The 19,741-nt window shown below is 35.4% G+C and overlaps 1 protein-coding gene across 1 annotated transcript; it reads left to right on the top strand.

Moving 5' to 3' along the window:
• Window positions 1-6,042: 6,042 nt before the first annotated feature.
• On the top strand, window positions 6,043-10,150 carry LOC139118117 (type I iodothyronine deiodinase-like). The gene is made up of 4 exons (XM_070681412.1): window positions 6,043-6,065; window positions 7,180-7,321; window positions 8,913-9,088; window positions 9,521-10,150. Exons 1-4 carry the CDS (start codon window positions 6,043-6,045, stop codon window positions 9,762-9,764), a joined length of 585 nt encoding a protein of 194 aa, XP_070537513.1. The 3' UTR covers window positions 9,765-10,150.
• Window positions 10,151-19,741: the final 9,591 nt, after the last annotated feature.

Here is a 19,741-nt window from a genome sequence, read left to right as displayed (position 1 = left end):
TCAACGTAACAAATGTACGTCTGTCGAAGCCAGTTTTAAAGACATTAAGGTAATATGCACCTCGAAAGTGAAAGACTTGAGCTTTTGCTCAGAATTTTCCTACATGAAGCTTTCACCCATTCTCTTACCAAATCAACAATAAAAATCGGGAGGGTCACCGTGCAAAGTTTAGAACTAGCGAAACAAATTACCCAATATTTTGCGATATTTGAAATTCAAAATAGCCGCAACCCCTGTGTTACCTCTATGGTGGGAAAATTAAATTTTGGATTTTCGAAAAATTAAGGGGGTGAAAATTTTTCTTTCTCCAAGAGCTTTATAATGAGCCCCACAAATGGTAGATCAGAAAAGGATTGTAGAAATTTGAGAGTCCGAATATCTTCCCCCGGTGGCGTTCTACATTAAAAACTTCGTACAGGTGTATTGGATATGCTATGTACCACAGATAGATGTACATATGTCGTTTAAATTCTTTCACTCGCACATGTCTCTGTCCTGTAATGATAAATAGTATGAAAACTAGGGCAGTACGTGTATTGAAAAACCAAACTTTGACATTCTTGTGTCCACTCATGATTGAAACATAAATCGTATTGGTGTCACCATTCACGTGGGTTTGACGTTTTAATCTCAAAGATCAATTTGATCACTGAAAATTTGTATAGAATTACAATATTTTCATCAGCAATTGTTAGACAGAAGATCCCTCTAGAGGGCACTCCAATGCAAAGCAAAAATATTCGGCACTCCATCTTTGGTCATGTGTCTTTGTAAGGTGCGCAGTCGTCATTCCATTTGAAAATAGATACCAGAAACTAATCTCTGAATGTACGCAGGTGATACGCAGTAACTATGTCGTGTAGTCTGGTCCCCTTCCCCATTTCTACCGCTGGCTGCGCTGCTAACGAAAATAGGGTCGGGTATGGGCTAATATTATTTCAGTCAGAATTTTGACTGCATATCAATGTGCACACTCACCTGACAAGATCGTGTAGTCGGCACATCTGTATAGTGGCAAGCTCGGAAAATTAGAACGTGGAACGTAGAAACATCGAACGTCCGACTCTCTATGATGGCATTAACCCTTCGAGCGCCAAATTCAGTTTCTTGTCCTTTCGAAAATATACTCCAGTCAATTTTTTTCAGATTTTTTTCAAAATTTTGATAACAAACTGAGGCTAATGAAATATTTTATCCATGTGGTCCAAAATTATCAAATAATTACAGAAAAATTCATAAAAATTGGTAAAAATGTTGCACTGAAATTATGTTGGGAACAACAACAGCACTCATAGGGTTAAGTGGTGAAATGAGGATCAGCGTCTACGATTTTTTCTCAGGCGTGACTTGATGACCATGTTGACAGACTATCTATCGTCCTCTGGCATGTACGGCGATAGCTCAAAAATAAATGATTTCTTCGTTTTTCATTCAATGTCGACATAGGATGCTTGGATCGGGAAACTATGGAGGTAAAATTACTACATAGGCATTCGAAATCTAAATTCGAAGGTAGCTGCAAATTGGAAATAAATTTAACGCAATCACTGCACTCGTATACTATTGATCAATGATAGCCATGCGTCTCATAGCCAATACTATTTTCGTGAGCAGCGCAGCCAGCGGTAGAAATTGAGCAAGGGACTAGGCCGGCTATATGTTGTTGTTGTTGTATTTTATTTATTTAAGTGTCCTATGTGGACTTATTCACCATTTAAATAAATTACAATGAAATGTTTTCTATTGCCACATCCAGCCCGCTGGGCTTATAAGACACGTTGAATACCACATTGAAGACAAAAAAAGGATACATTATTTGTAAAGTGTGCTTTTCCTTCTCGAAAATGCCCTATAAATGTAGTCTGCTACATCATTACAGAATTTTGTCATAAGTATACATAGCTTGTTATCGTTGCTTAAGTCATTCAAAATCTGGCATATCAGTCAATATCTTGTCTAAAAGTGACTTACGGTAATCTTTATACAGAGTACATTGAAACAAAAAATGAAATTCAACTTCAACATGAAGAGGACAGAATTCGCATAAACCTCTGTTCAACTGCAAGATTACTGAATCTCCCAGTTTCTATTTTAAGTGGGAGTATGCCCGTCCTAAACTTGGCCATGAGAGACCGCTTCGCAAGAGACATACAACCTGTCAAATACATTTCTTTTCCGTATTCCTTTTTAAAAATACAATACGTCCTTAATTTTGACTTTTGTTGCACATCTAGTTCCCATTTTCTAGCATGAAAAATTCTTAACAATTCACGAGCTTCTTCTAATTTTATCACGTCTCGGTTCACAAATATATTTTGAAAGCCAATTTCTGAGAGAACACTTTTTATATCGTTAGACCAATTTTTTGTTTGCAAAGCATAATCCCACAGAAAAACTGATTTCGTTATTCTGTTGTCTGGTGTTTTCAACAGTCTATTCCAGAAACGTAACATATCAAGCTTTCGACGAAAACTTGGCTTATCCCAACCCATATCTCCATTTAAAGCCAACTTTGGTGCATATTTATGTACACCCATGAAATATCTCAATGCTCGATCTTGTATTGTGTCACAGTTTTTAAACTGACCAAATTCCCATATCCCCGCACAGTAGTCCAAAATTGGAACAACACAGGAATTATACAAGGTAGAAAAAGTATTGTGATGGAAATGCTTAAATCTATGGATTTTAGAAATAACAGCCCCTAAAGCCCTTCCTGCTGAATTGCATAAGATTTTTGCCGTTACTTCGTAGTCTAAAAACTCATTGAAAACCAGACCTAGATATTTATACTGAGACACTGTTTCTAAATTCCGTCCTTCATATTTTAAAATAAAATTTGACAGCCTGACATTTTTATTTCTAAAATGAACAACCTGTGTTTTGTTTTCGTTTACTACCATACGCCATTTCTTACACCAATTTTCTAGACACTCAACAGCCTTTTGGAGATTTTCTTCATTTTCAGCAAGAATGACTATATCATCTGCGTACAGCAGAATTGAAACCTCTCGGTCAGCAACTGGAACTCCAATATGGAGGTTGTTAACCTCTTTAGCAAAATCATTCAGATAAATAGAAAAGAGTGTAGGAGACAGTACATCTCCCTGTCTAACACCAGAATCTGTTGTAAACCAAGGGGAAAGCAAACCATTTACATTAACACAAGAAAGTGGATTCTCATAGAAACTCTTAATTGCCTCATACAATTTGCCTGAAACACCATTTTCAAGTAACTTAAAGAACAACATATCTCTGTTTACGCAATCCAATGCTTTTTTCATATCTATAAAAGCTGCAAATGTGGGCAAACCTGACGCTTTTCTATTTCTGATAATACTTGTCACAACATAAATGTGGTCGATGCAGGCCCTACCTTTCCTAAAACCATTTTGCTCATCGACTAAAATATTTTCTGCGTCAAAATATTGAACAAGTCTATTATTTATAATCCCAGAATACAATTTACTCACAGTTGACAGAAGGCTTACTCCTCGATAATTTAAAGGAACTCGGGGATCATTCAATGCATTTTTGGGTATTAGTTTGATTATAGCTTTTCTCCACATACTAGGTATTTTTCCAAAATTAAAATAAAGTTGAAATAACTTGTGAAGCAATTTAATTGCAGTTTGGTTTTTGAAAATCTCATAAGGAAGTTTGTCAACGCCAACTGCTTTATTGAGTTTTGACTTATTTACTACATTCGTTACCTCTTGAAGTGAAATATCACAATTCAATAGGGGGTTAACATGATTACTGTCTAACTGCCATTCCAACTGATTTTTACAACTCAAAATATGTTGGTAGAAGTCCTCATCGAATCCAGTGTCTCCCGTGACAGAAAGGCTATAGAGATCTTCAAAGTCAGATTTCCATTTATTTAAAACTGGATTAACATCTGTTGTGACGCTATTGTTTTCTGCGTAAACCTCCCATGGAATATCATTTTTTGCTCTAGGACCCATTTTATTAATGTGACTCCAAAACTCAGTTGGATTCTGTGTGTTTAAATTTTCAATATCTTTCATAACCTGTCTTTGGTATGACCTCTTCAGCTTTCTGTAAAATTTGTCAAATGTATGTTGGGCATTCCTAAAGTTTTGTTTAAATACCGATTTCTGTAATTTAGTACATGTACATCTCATAAATTGTTTCTCTTTTTCTCTCGTGTCCCTCCAGAGGGCAGTCAGTTCTGTATTCCAAAATGGCTTATGTACTTTTAATTTCTTTGAACACACTGGGACATCCCTGTACTCTAGCGTAGCATCCATTTCAGAAAAAATACTGTCACAAAATTTATCATATATAATATCTACACTCCATTGGTTATTCCGAGATGACTCAATTTGATCTATTAATTCTATAATAGCATTTCTGGATAATTCCCCGTCTAGAAATCCATTTGGTATATTTGAAACCTTATATCGCCTTGTCTTTTCACCCCTAACTACGGGATCCATTGAATTTTTTCCATCATGCTCAAGCTCTCTTGTCCCCATTTTTAGTGTCAAAACTGAGTGATTTGGTAACGCACAATCACCAAGAAAGCAGTGTAAATCATACATATCAATTAATGCAGTGACAGAATCCACAGAAAATTCATGACACAAGTGTACATTATCACATGGTACAAGCATATAATCTACGACAGATTTTCCTGTATGGGAAATTGATGTGTTGACGGTGCATAAAGTGCAAAGAACAAAGTACTTGTGTATCATTTTCAAGTAATTTGCATTCTTGCTGTCCAATGAGTAATTTCAAAGACGAAACTTCATTGCGTGTCTAGGCTATGCCGTTGATGTATTGGAAACAAACTGCAATGATATCTAGCGGTGCCTGAAAAAAGAGCAAAACAAAGCAATACATAGCTGTTGTGTCTAAGAGATACAAGTGTTTTACAACGGTAAACGGAACTTGATATCTACCAACAAACAGCAATGTAACGAGCTTGAGAATCTGTTTTGAAACAAATAATATTTACAGAAACCATTGTTTCTGGAAAAAGAAATATTAATCAAAGTTGATGATGCAAGTGATATCAAATAGGTACAATAGAACTGGAATGCAAATCGGTGAAGACGTTTTGGCGTTTCTGTTTTCGGTTTATCCTTTAACTGTCATTGATATTGTGTTTGAGAATAATTCTTGTTCACTATGTAGTAAATATTTAATCATTTGTTTCTTTGATTAATATAAGTCACATGTATTCATGATAATGATGATACTGTCTATTGGTGGCAAGAGGTCTTTCCGTAAGTTTACCTGATCGCTTTGATTGCATTTTTGTGCGTTGATTGCGTAGTAGCGCATAATTATGTGTATGTGAACTTTGGTTCATTTTACTCCAGCCGAGAATCGTGGTAAAAACTCTAGCAATTTAGCTGGGTTATATCAGAGACTGAGAAGTAGTCGCACGGTTGGGAGCTTATTCATTTGCAAAGGTGAATAAGCACTGCAGATTGCAAGTCTGAAAGCAAATAGACTGACATTACAGAGGTTGCTTAGCGCTCATTGGTTGAACGCTCTGTGATGTCAGCCTACATGTTACTAATATTAAAAGCCGAATTACGGAGTAATATCACTACGCATGTAATGAATATTCATGAGATAGATATAAAACAGTCCAAGGCAATAGTTCTCTGTCTACTCGATAACGTCGTGAAAGACACTGCGCATATTTTGGCAAAGTGTGGTCCAAGAATGTCCGTTTGATCTCTGTTCTAAATGTTAATGTATGCTGTCAATCATGATTACCAAAATTCAAATTGCGGTCTGAGCGATCTCGATCCCCGCCGAGCACAACTAACAAAGCGATTTATCACTAGAATCACCTAAACATACACACACCCGGGCGCACACACAACAACAAACAAAGCGATAAGGGGAGGTTGATTTTTACAAAACTGTTTTTCAGGGGGGTCAAATTTTACAATCAATGATATGAGAAGGAGGTCAAATTTTACGGAGGTTTGTATGGAGTTATGGCAAAAAAAACTACAGAATTGACTGAAAAAGTATATAAAATCGAATACAAAGATGGCTTTATTCTGTCTGAACAGGTGATAAGTGTAGAATAGAGCAATTTTGTTCATAAAAAATAAAAATTTTCAAGTTGACAAAGAGAAATGAGCGTCATGCTACGTTCACGATATATAACTTTAATAACACTTAGAATACTTTGGAAAATAACTCAAAATTTTGAAAATATGATGTTATATAAAGTGTTTGCAAAGATTTTTGGACTTTGTAATTACATACATTTAAACAAGAAATTTGATTTTGAAATTCAAGTTCACCAAAATGTTGATTCTAATATACATTATTGTCTACGAGGAAACTATGAATAATTTTTAACGATACAAAACTAGCTTAATCTGTGCTTTTTTAAATGTTTGACAATTGATATAAATGTACATGATGAGAATAGGGTATTTGAAAGAGCAGATGTAAACAACAAATTGATATTGGATTTACAACCAATTGATTATTTGTAAAGTTCAAAAAGGATTCTTTGAAAGTTCAAAGGCCAAATGAGAAATTATATGTCAATTAAGACATTATTGATACGGACTGTGGCATTTTGGGAAGGGTCATTGATTTTTGTGCATGAAATTTGGGGAGGGTTTCTCTTTTTCTGGCAAAAACGTTTGAAGGGTCACTATTTTTCATTCGCGGCTTAGCGTGCAATGAGTTAATGAATCAAATGAGATGTTTGGTTTTTTTGGGGGGTCACATTTTACGATTGGTGAATTAAGGGGGTCAAATTTTATAAATGTAGTTTGGAGGGGGTTCGCTTTTTGCATTCCATTTGTAGCTTAAATTCCATCGACCTCCCCCTCCCCGTAAAAAAACGAATGCTCCCTAAGAGACATGTAATAAAGACGCAAGAAACGTTATTCTCTTTTTGGAGTGACTGGTGGTCCTGAAAATAATCGTTTTGTTTGTGGTCATGCAAAAGTTATGAACATTGAGGGTCTTCACATGTCGCTTTGAAGGCATTCAAAATTTCACCATAGTTTCTTCCTTCAGACATCGAAACTGAATCTTTTCTCTCATATTTTGTGGATTACCTTCGGCAAGGATATAGTCTTTTACTACTTTACCGAACCTTTGAATTGACCATCGTTTGTATCAGTTCATTCGATTCAGTTGAGACTGTATATGAAATTTCAGTTTTGATTACTTCGCTACCAACCTCACTGGCTACATCAACATCAACATTGCTTTGTTTGATCATCCACACTCATCAACGACGGTCGCATCCCTAGACAGCTGTCCAGAGGGACTCATCAGCCTCATTCAAGCCCCACCAGCTGTATCTTTTAGCATCGTTTTTGTGATTTTACTTCCAAACTAAAACAAGTTCGTGGGAATGTATTAATTGAGGGGTGTGTATACAAGTATTATTAACAGCCCGCTGGGACTGTACTATACGTGCAACTTTGAACGAACGTGTGCCCAAATAATAAAATGGCGCCCTCATGCAAATATAGCAAAAACAGTTTAAATCGTGCATATATGCATTGGAATCTTCACAGAAACAACAGGGTAGTCAAATGTAATGCATAATGCTGAATGTTTTCCACTTGGACATCATATGCTTTGTTTCTTTGTAATATTTTCAGTCTTTAAAAATGGCGGGAAATAAATATAGCGGTCAAAAATAATATTCAGAGATTATTAATTGAAGAATTGATTTGTAACAATTATTCAAAGAAGAGTAAGGTCAATTCAAAATTTCTCAATGACTGAAAATGATATTGTTATATCCCAGTTTGTTATGAAATAAAGAGTATATTATTTAAAGCGGTCAAATTTAAATTTACTTTTCCAATTATTTATTTTTCACCAAACAATGGTTCGGTAAAGTAGTAAAAGACTATATCCTTTAAATGGATAAAACCAGAGAAAATAGGAAGCCTTTTTTAGGTATACAAATTTCAAGAGTATCAACTTTTTGGGCTTTAACTCTCTTTACCAATGTATTTCAAAATGCTTGTCTTGTCATTTAGTTTCCCTCTTTTTGAAGTTTTCTGGCTTACACATCGTGTAAAGCAGCGTATATGGTATTCAAATATGCATGCTCATCTATGGAACGAACTACGGACAACTTTTCCATTACGTCTCAGTCACATGTCATTTGCATATTACGAACGGTTGTCATGTTATCCGAGGTAACCTGTTCGAGGTAACCTGTCCGAGGTAACCGGATATGCAACCTGCAATTACTTCGGGTCATGCCGTTGCATACCAAGCTCTAACTTGGGATCGTAACGTTTTAGATCAGTTTTTCTCAAAAAATTCTTCACTCTTTTCTGTTATTTGTTTCGAAATACCTAAACTTAAACTGAAAATATTGAATGGGTGAAGATTTTTTTTTCAAATTCACAAGTTTTTTGTTATTCTTAGCTCACGTGTTTACACACGTGAGCTTAAGTCGCAGCAATGTCTGCCTCTGTGTGTATGTCTGTCTGTCTATCTGTCTGCATTTAACACGCGTTTCCTCTGTCAACGTATACTTTACAAGTGTCAGATTATGATGCAATGCTCATGCCCGCCAATTGCCCGTTTGGCGCACTTTAAGATACTGTATTATTTGATATGACGTTTTTCGTGTAGAATAGCTCGTCAGCAAAGCTACAGTACAGGAGTACCCTAAAATTCGACTTGTGAGATCGTTAAGGACGTTCTTCGGTACATTTCGATATGTAATCTACAAATTTGACGCGTCCGTTACGTCAATGGTGATTGGTGCATTCCCTGCTCTGACTGACAACAGGAAATTCATTTTGTCACTTTCGGGCTCCATGTAGTGTACGGAATGCTGCCAATATCTTGCATTAAAGCAGTCTATCAATTTATATCCTATACTTAGATATCTTTACTTCTTCGTTTTCGTCTTCCAGGCCGTCCTCGATGGTGGCGCTCTCAGTAGAGTCTTTCATGATTACAAAGACAAAGCTGAGTCCCTGTTTGTCTACATCATAGAGGCACATCCTACCAATGGCTGGAGCTTCGGAGTGAATCACTTCAGTTTTGTCAAGTTCCCGAAATCCATTGAAGACAGAAGGGATACGGCAAGGTATCTCTTCAAAACGTTTGATTTTCAAAATAGTTACCTGACTCTGTGATAAACGACAGAAAAAAAACAGATAAAAGCCATATAAAAGTTCGATCCAGAGTTGCTATATTTTTTTTCATGTTGCTGATTTTTTCTGATTATTTACAATCACGCCTATTTCAAAACATTTTCCTCGATGACTGACAAAATACTAAGGAAATCAGAAAATGTTTAAAATCTCGCCGAAAGAGGCTTACCAATCTTTTGGACCCCGGGTACTCGTTTTCGTTCATTGATTTTTTTTTTGTTATGGTGCCACGTGTTTAAAATTTGTATATGTCGATCAGAACAAACCAATCCTTTTTATTTCACTTAAAAAAGGCTTTGGGAATATGCTTTTTATTTAATCTCGTTAAAAGTCATGATCCATATCATTGCTTTTTTGCGTTGCAGAATGATGATGTCCTTGGACGAGGACTTGTTCACAACAGATATCAATGACGTCAGCAAACTTTGTGTAGTTCTTGACAACATGGATGAAGCTCTCAATCTTTCCTACCGTGCACAGCCGGACCGTGTCTTCATTATAGTGGGAGACAAAATCGAGTACATCGGCAAGACGGTACTACAACAGCTGGTCACGCCGGATCGCCTTTTTGCTGAAGATATCAGGGAATGTTTTGATAAGAACATGTAAGATTTCGGACGATGACTCCTTGAATCAAAACTTATCGCTACGGCTCTCAGAATCAAAGCTTATCGAAATGCAGCGCGAGGCTGGAGATATTGAAAGACGTTATACATGCTTCTCAGAAACGTCAAAGTCATGGTATATATGCACAGTTCAAGGTATTTGTGACGCTGTCAAAAGATAATATATGACAGATTTTGAGAAAACGATATTTTCGACTTGAGATCTCGATTTTACGTTGTTCTCGTCGTCAGCGCACACATTCACGCCTTGATGTAGTAGATATACTATGACTGCTGCTTACTCAACCGCTTTGTAAAACGAGAAATTATTGGTCAACCATGTCAAAAATTGAAATGTTGGCTCATTGTAGATGAAAGCTCTGCGATAACCTTGTGTGGGTGAGAGAGAGAGAGAGAGAGAGAGAGAGAGAGAGAGAGAGAGAGAGAGAGAGAGAGAGAGAGAGAGAGAGAGAGAGAGTTTTCCTCACATAGATTTAGACATGGTGGGTAAGGCCAATTACCCACTATACCCACCACGGCTTTACCCACCACGTCTATTAAAATTCGCGAGTTTAGTTTTCTTGGTTACGCACGCACTTATATTGATTGGGAATCTGGGAATTGGCTATTGCATCAGGTTGACAACCCCCACAAGTTGGCAGTGAATTAAGATTACTCTTTGTAAGTTACTATTTCGAATAAAGCAAGACAAATTTGTAATGACCCTCCTAGGCCTCTGTACTGGTCAGGAGTTAATGTTAGACGCAGCTTTGCAGACTTAGCAAAGAACGACATTCGAAACACAGTTAGCATGTAATGACCAAGATATTCCTCAACTCTTGCCATTTTGAATAGGGGTACTAGCCGTGCTCCTTGCTCCATTAACGTAACGCGTGACTAACCATGGAAGCAGAATATAACGTTTTACCTCCATCACCTAGACTTGGTTCAAGTCGGTGAATTTTTAAAAAATAAAATCATTTATAATAGTTTCTCTTGTGTCTCTCCTATTTCGTACAAACCTATCCGGAATTTGGCAGCTCACGCCAGGTTTTCCCAGCGATTGAATGCGTCACGTTTGAGTCTGCGCAGTAGTGAGTTAGTTTCTGCCGGATTCCGGGTGAAACTCTGCTGTATAGCGTTCACTCCACTCATCGCGTTCACCCTACTCATCGCGTCCACTCACGCGCGTGCTTCACGGAAAGCAGAATACAAATCATTGCGTTCACTCCACTCAAGCATTCACAATAGTCCGTGGGCTGGAGGGGCCCACCGTGCACCTCCACATCCCTACTACATGGGTGTTTTTTTGTTCTTTAGAACCTGCTGAACAAGAAAAAAGATGTTAACATTGGATATTTTGGGATGCGCTACCTATCTGGGCTGGTTTTTGATTTGCATGTACCGCAAAAAATGGCGAAAAATGGGTAGGGGTAGGGGGTTATATAAGTAAACTAGCATGAAATAGCACAAACTATACTTTTTGGAAAGCTCAGATTCTGCTCTTTATGAGAAACACCAATTTTAGCGAAATTAATTTGTGTACATAGAATAGGACGACTTTAAAATGAATTTTTTTGACAATTTTGAAATTTTTTACCCAAAATACCATGTAACAATTGTGATTTACTTTTTATTAAGCAAAATTTTGACAGCTTTTTGTGTTTGAATTATTTATTCCAACATATCAAACAAAAAAAACCAGTGTTAACATTAGATATTTAACTATACACTAGTTCTCTGGAGTCAATTTTGAATTGCGTGTATCTGTATGGGGTGTGCAAAAGCTAGGGGTAGGGGTAAAACATTCTTTCCTTGATGAAGTAAACTGGCTTGAAATGCCATATACCTTATAGTTTTAGAAAGCTGAGATACTGGTCTTTCTACAATGCATAAATTTTTAGTAAAAAAATATGACGTCGTAGAATTGGATAACTTTAAATCGATTTTTTCTGGCAATTCAGTATTTTTAACCGGAAGAAAATACGATAACTATTGTTTCCTCCTTATGAAGCAAATCAAACACATTTATGGATGTTCTTTACTAATTGCAACGTGCTGAAGAAGAAAATAAATGTCAAAATTGGGTATTTACCATGCATTATTGTCTCTAGTCACTAAAATAGCAAATTTTGCTACACTGGTATATCGTGAATGGGCATTTTATTGTTATGCAATGAACTAATGCACAGCCTTAAAAAGAAGACTTTAAAACGTGCACACTTAGTCGTATTGCAATTTTCTCCAACAAGTAAATACATTATTGATGACTGTCTATTTTTATAATTTCATTTTTAAATATTTTTCGATAAAATAATTTTGATAAGGCGTATTTGAAAAATTGTCTATGCCTCCTTGTCTTACTTATACAGCAAGCATTACTAACAATCTATTAGGCCGAGGCTAGAGGGGGCGTCTACATGCACCTTCCCCCCCCCCACCCCACAGGATAACAAACTTGTAATTTTCAGAAGCCTTGGGATCCCTAGAATAAGAAATGGGATTTTAACAGACAAAATATAGGGACTCAATAGCTGTTATGGTCATGTTTTGAAGGGTACCACAAAATCACGATTTTGTGACCCACATGGATTTTTGTCAAACCTGTCTTCTTGTACGTGATCTGCTGAGCTTATTGTTTAACATGACCTAGGTTATGGGGTATCATTAGAAAGGTGATTTATTCTTCTTGAAAATGGTATATAGCAATATGCAATATCTTCTATAGTTTTTATGAAATAGGGCCATAATTTACCCCATACCCCAAAGTTTTATTTCACAAATTACTGTCAAAACTAATCTAAATTCCACCAATTTTTACCTATACATAATACAAAAGGCAATACTGTGTATTACCTTTGTGTTATTTGCTACAAGTACATGTTAGAAACTTGGAATAAACATTTAACATAAAGAATATTGGGATCCTGTAGCTGTAACAGTCATATTTTGAAGGGTACCGAAAAATTACAGTATTACTGACCTCATTCGTTTTTGTTAAACCTGTCTTCTTGTAAGTCTTCTGCTGAGCTTATTTCGAACATAACGAGGCAAATGGGGTACCTTTAGAAAGTTAATTTACTCTTCTTTACAATGAAATGTTGCAATATGCAATATCTTCTATGATTTTCATGAAATAAGATCAAAACTTACCTCATACCCCAACGTTTTATGTCGCAAATTACCATCAAAACTAATCTCAAATTCTACCAATTATTGTCCTAGACACATTACAAAAGGCAATTCTTTGTATAAAATATATTTTACTTGGTACAGGGACATGTCAAAAATATGAGTTAGACTTTTAACAGACAAAATATTGGTATTGAATGACTGTTACTTGCATGTTTTGAAGGGTACCGTGAAGTCAGAGTATTACCGACTCGCATATGTTTTTGTTAAATGTGTCGTCTTGTTAGTTTTCTGCTGAGCTTACTTTTTACCATAGGCTAGCTTATGGGCTGCAATTGGAAATACAATTTATTTGGCTTTAAAATGACATATTGTAATATACAATATCTTCTATAGTTTTCATAAAATAGGACCAAACCTTACCCCATACCCCAAAGTTTTATGTTGTAAATTACTGTCAAAACTAGCATTTAATTTCGATAAATTCTATAAAAAAAGACAAACTTTGTATGAAACCTATTTTATTTGTTACAGAGACATTTCCAACGATGAAAAATACCATTAACAGGATAATTTTGTGATTTAATAACTGTTAGCATCATAGTTTGAAGGACAGCAGGATATATGTTGCTGAAACCCGTGCAAAAAAATTAAACAAGTTTCCATGAAATTTATCTGCCAACCTTTATTTTATCCGTAACGCAGATTGTAGGGTATCATTACAAAGCTTTTATCACTCTTTATTTTAGTATATGATAAAGTGCATTATCATCTGAAGTTGTGATGAAATGGCAAAAAACTTACCCCAGCCCTTAGTTTTATTTGCAAACTACATCTGTTAGAAAACTTTGCAGTTTGCGAATTTGGGATATTGGGTAAGTTTGGTCCTATTTCATGAAAACTATTAAAGATATTTCATATTACAATATGTCACTTTAAGGCAAAATAAATTTTCTTTCCAATGATAGCCTATAAGATAGGTTAGAGTAAAAAGTAAGCTCAGCAGATGACTTACAAGATGACACATTTAACAACAACACATACGAGTTGGCAAGACTGAGACTTTACAGTACCCTTCAAAACATGACAGCAACAACCATTCATTCCCAATATTTGGTCTGTTATAAGTCTATCTAATATTCGTAACTTATCTCTGTAGCAAATAAAACAGATTTCATACAAATCATTGCCTTTTGTAATATGTCTAGGTAAAAGTTTGGTAGATTTGAGATTAGTAGTGACAGTAATTTGCAATATAAACTTAGGGGTGTGGGGTAAGTTTTGGTCTTATTTCCTGAACACTTAAGAAGATATTGTATATCACAATATGTCATATCAAAGAAGAAAAAAATACCTTTCTAACGATACCTCAATAGCCAGGTTATGTTAAAAAATAGGCTCAGCAGATGATTTACAATAAGACAGGTTTAACCAAACGTATGGGAGTTGGCAATACTGTGAGTTTGTGGTACCCTTCAAAATATGACTGTTACAGCTACAGCATCACAATATTTTTTCTGTTAAAAGTCCGTTTCAAGTTTCTAACATGAACCTAAAGCAAATATACTAAATTTAATACAAATCATTGCCCTTTATATTATGTCCCGGTAAATAGCTGTCAGAATTTGAGATTAGTTTTGACGGTAATTTGGAATATAAAACTTTGGGGTATGGGGTAAGTTGTGGTCCTATTTCATGAAAACTATAAAAGATATTGTATATTGCGATATATTATTTTAAAGAAAAGTAAATTACCTTTCAAATGATGCCCAACTTGCTACGTTATGTTAAAAAGTAAGCTCAGTAGAAGACTTTACAAGAAGACAGGTTTAACCAAACGTATGCGAGTTGGCAATACTGTGAGTTTGCAGTACCATTCAAAATATGACCGTTACAGCTACAGCTTCTGGATATTTTTCTGTTAAAAGTTTATTTCAAGTTTCTAACATTTACCTGTATCAAATAAAACAAATTTGATTCAAAGCATTACCCTTTGTATAATGTCTAGGTAAATAATTGGTAGAATTTAAGATTAGTTTTGACAGTAATTTACAACATAAAACTTTGGGGTATGGGGTAAGGTTTGGTCCTATTTTATGAAAACTATAGAAGATATTGTATATTACAATATGTCATTTTAAAGCCAAATAAATTGTCTTTCCAATGGCAGCCCATAAGCTAGCCTATGGTAAAAAGTAAGCTCAGCAGAAAACTAACAAGACGACACATTTAACAAAAACATATGCGAGTCGGTAATACTCTGACTTCACGGTACCCTTCAAAACATGCAAGTAACAGTCATTCAATACCAATATTTTGTCTGTTAAAAGTCTAACTCATATTTTTGACATGTCCCTGTACCAAGTAAAATATATTTTATACAAAGAATTGCCTTTTGTAATGTGTCTAGGACAATAATTGGTAGAATTTGAGATTAGTTTTGATGGTAATTTGCGACATAAAACGTTGGGGTATGAGGTAAGTTTTGATCTTATTTCATGAAAATCATAGAAAATATTGCATATTGCAACATTTCATTGTAAAGAAGAGTAAATTAACTTTCTAATGGTACCCCATTTGCCTCGTTATGTTCAAAATAAGCTCAGCAGAAGACTTACAAGAAGACAGGTTTAACAAAAACGAATGAGAGTCAGTAATACTGTGATTTTTCGGTACCCTTCAAAATATGACTGTTACAGCTACAGGATCCCAATATTTTTTCTGTTAAAAGTTTATTCCAAGTTTCTAACATGTACTTGTAGCAAATAACACAAAGGTAATACACAGTATTGCCTTTTGTATTATGTATAGGTAAAAATTGGTGGAATTTAGATTAGTTTTGACAGTAATTTGTGACATAAAACTTTGGGGTATGGGGTAAATTATGGCCCTATTTCATAAAAACTATAGAAGATATTGCATATTGCTATATACCATTTTCAAGAAGAATAAATCCCCAAAATATGACTGTTACAGCTACAGGATCCCAATATTTTTTCTATTAAAAGTTTATTCCAAGTTTCTAACATGTACTTGTAGCAAATAACACAAAGGTAATACACAGTATTGCCTTTTGTATTATGTATAGGTAAAAATTGGTGGAATTTAGATTAGTTTTGACAGTAATTTGTGACATAAAACTTTGGGGTATGGGGTAAATTATGGCCTATTTCATAAAAACTATAGAAGATATTGCATATTGCTATATACCATTTTCAAGAAGAATAAATCACCTTTCTAATGATACCCCATAACCTAGGTCATGTTAAACAATAAGCTCAGCAGATCACGTACAAGAAGACAGGTTTGACAAAAATCCATGTGGGTCACAAAGTCGTGATTTTGTGGCACCCTTCAAAACATGACCATAACAGCTATTGAGTCCCTATATTTTGTCTGTTAAAATCCCATTTCTTATTCTAGGGATCCCAAGGCTTCTGAAAATTACAAGTTTGTTATCCTGTGGGGTTGGGGGGAAGGTGCATGTAGACGCCCCCTCTAGCCTCGGCCTAATAGATTGTTAGTAATGCTTGCTGTATAAGTAAGACAAGGAGGCATAGACAATTTTCCAAATACGCCTTATCAAAATTATTTTATCGAAAAATATTTAAAAATTAAATTATAAAAATAGACAGTCATCAATAATCTATTTACTTGTTGGAGAAAATTGCAATACGACTATGTGTGCACGTTTTAAAGTCTTCTTTTTAAGGCTGTGCATTAGTTCATTGCATAACAATAAAATGCCCATTCACGATATACCAGTGTAGCAAAATTTGCTATTTTAGTGACTAGAGACAATAATGCATGGTAAATACCCAATTTTGACATTTATTTTCTTCTTCAGCACGTTGCAATTAGTAAAGAACATCCATAAATCTGTTTGATTTGCTTCATAAGGAGGAAACAATAGTTATCGTATCTTCTTCCAGTTAAAAATACTGGATTGCCAGAAAAAATCGATTTAAAGTTATCCAATTCTATGACATCATATTTTTTTACTAAAAATTTATGCATTTTAGAAAGACCAGTATCTCAGCTTTCTAAAACTATAAGGTATATGGCATTTCAAGCCAGTTTACTTCATCAAGGAAAGAATGTTTTACCCCTACCCCTAGCTTTTGCACACTCCATACAGATACACGCAATTCAAAATTGACTCCAGAGAAGTTGTGTATAGTTAAATATCTAATGTTGACACTGTTTGTTTTGTTTGATATGTTGAAATAAATAATTCAAACACAAAAAGCTGTCAAAATTTTGCTTAATAAAAAGTAAATCACAATTGTTACATGGTATTTTGGGTAAAAAATTTCAAAATTGTCAAAAAAATTCATTTTAAAGTCGTCCTATTCTATGTACACAAATTAATTTTGCTAAAATTGGTGTTTCTCATAAAGAGCAGAATCTGAGCTTTCCAAAAATGTATGGTTTGTGCTATTTCATGCTAGTTTACTTAATGTAGGGGAGGATATAGTACCCCCTACCCCTACCCATTTTTCGCCATTTTTTGCGGTACATGCAAATCAAAAACCAGCCCAGATAGGTAGTGCATCCCAAAATATCCAATGTTAACATCTTTTTTCTTGTTCAGCAGGTCCTAAAGAACAAAAAATACCCATGTAGTAGGGATGTGTGGGGGGTGCACGGTGGGCCCCTCCAGCCCACGGACTACAATCACAGACCTGAACCAAGTCTACTCCATCACCTTACGTATGCATCTTGGAAATATACAAACCTCGGATGCTCAGGCGACCGGTAGCTTGCAACGAGGTCAAAAGAGACAAGAAGTGTCAGATAAGATTTAAGAGCTTTCGTCCATCGTCCTTTATCAGAGCAATCATCCATCCCTGGGCCGTTTTTTTTTCTCAAACCTCATGAATGTTTTGTATGATGCTGTATTTTCAACGGCGTCTGTACAGGATGCGACGCGATGTCAAACCAATGGCACGAAAATTTACGTGTTATCGGTCTTTGGTAACGCAATGTCATCATGACCTGAGCTAATTTTTGTGTTATCTCACGAGCTGAAATAACATACAATGGTGTTCTGTAGAGAGAGAATACGATGAGTGCATGAAAAACTTTTTTGCCCCTGGAAAGGTCAAAGGTAATTTTGATTACGGCGATAACGTGACAGTTTAATATTCATCTTTGAATATAGGTCACACTGTATGATTTATCTTAGTCCAGGTACGATTCAAATGCGATAATGAATATTCAAATGTTCTTTAGATTTGCAGTAATTCACAGAAAAACAAACATTTGAGAGTCGTATACCTGGGGCTAAATCATACCTGCATTTGCCTTCCAAGCATGTCAGCAAGCAGTGTCTCACGTTTCAACGTTAAAGTTATGAATAAATTACCTTTTTAATATTTCTATGTACTATTAGTTTATTTTAACACCAAAGGTCTATATACGATGTTGACTTTATGCACAATTCGTGCGACAAAGACAAAACCAATGGAGTTTTGGGAGACATAAGCCCTTCTATGCATGGTCCTGTGAATTTTACGTAACTTAGAGCTCGTCTCTTGTTCTTGGTAATCTAACTCGAGCTTGGTAAATTCATCATTCGAGAACCAGTAAGCGTTAGCTGTGTCATATTACACTGCATCGCACCCCATTTCTTGTGACCTTCTTCAATAGGAACGATGATAACAAGCATGCCTATTCAGAATGCGTAAAACCATACAGATCGCGCACATCAGATTCGGACTATGGCGCCAAAAACATCCGGTTTTTAAAGATTTTGTCATTTCTGCTAAACATTTCTGGGCGAATATCGAACTTTGACATTGACATGATATGTTGAAAATTGTTATAAAACAACTGTGCCACCTAAACCCTTTGAGCGTCAAAGTCAATTTTTGTCATCTTTATAAAATATATCCCTGTCAATTCTTTCGAGATTTTTGGTAAAATTTTGATACCATATTGTAGCCAAGGTAATTTAATATACATTTGGTCAAAAATTATCAAACAAATTGTAGACAAATTCATAAAAATTAGTAAAATGTTGCACTAAAATTATGGTGAGAAAAATTGCAGTGCCAAAGGGTTAAGGTTGTTCGCGCCTCGAAAATGAAAGACTTAAATTTTTGCTCAAACTTTCTTCAGGCAAACCTCTAATCATTATCTTTTAAGATCAAGGGAAAAAATGGTGTTACTGTGCAAATGTTGGTACTAGATCAACAAAGTATCCAACATTTACCGATTTTGAAATTCAAAACGGCCGCCATCTCTGTGTTATCTATCGGGGGATATAAAATTATCGATTTTTACAAAACTAAGCCAGTGAAACCCTTATTTACTTTATAAGCTTTAAAATAACCCCTACTTGAGCTAAGCCAAAATAATATTGTAAAAGTTTTAGAGTCGGCATATCTGTCATTTGCTCACTTATACGACAGATCTAAAATGACAGGAATTCGTCTGGTAAATGAAGTTTAGGGAGAGATTTACTACTGCTTTGCAGGGATAATCAGCAGCAGATCTTTGGATGCATTTTCTTTTATTTGTTAATTGAAAGTCTTAGGAATTTTTTTAAGAAAAGACGCCGCCATGTTTTCCGGTAAAGCCTTTGGACTGAGCAAGTATGTCAACCGGTTTCAGACGAATACGAAGTCCTAGAATGTAATGTTTTCTTTCTCCTGAAACAACATGAAGCCTCTGTGGAGAAGGGAAATGGCGATCGAATGGTATTGACGTAACAACTGTGGCTATTTATGAGCTCAAAACGAATACCTTTTGTCAGTTTTTAGAGATTCCACAGCCAACGGGCCATTTGACACAAGAAACTCTTTTGACTGTCATTTTTGGTTACTCATGGTAAGGTTGAATGGT

The sequence above is a fragment of the Ptychodera flava genome, chromosome 19 (assembly GCF_041260155.1).
Source record: "Ptychodera flava strain L36383 chromosome 19, AS_Pfla_20210202, whole genome shotgun sequence".
NCBI classification, from domain to species: Eukaryota; Metazoa; Hemichordata; class Enteropneusta; family Ptychoderidae; genus Ptychodera; species Ptychodera flava.
The sequence above is the reverse complement of the archived record's forward strand: the minus strand, read 5'-3'. Positions and strand labels throughout refer to the sequence as shown.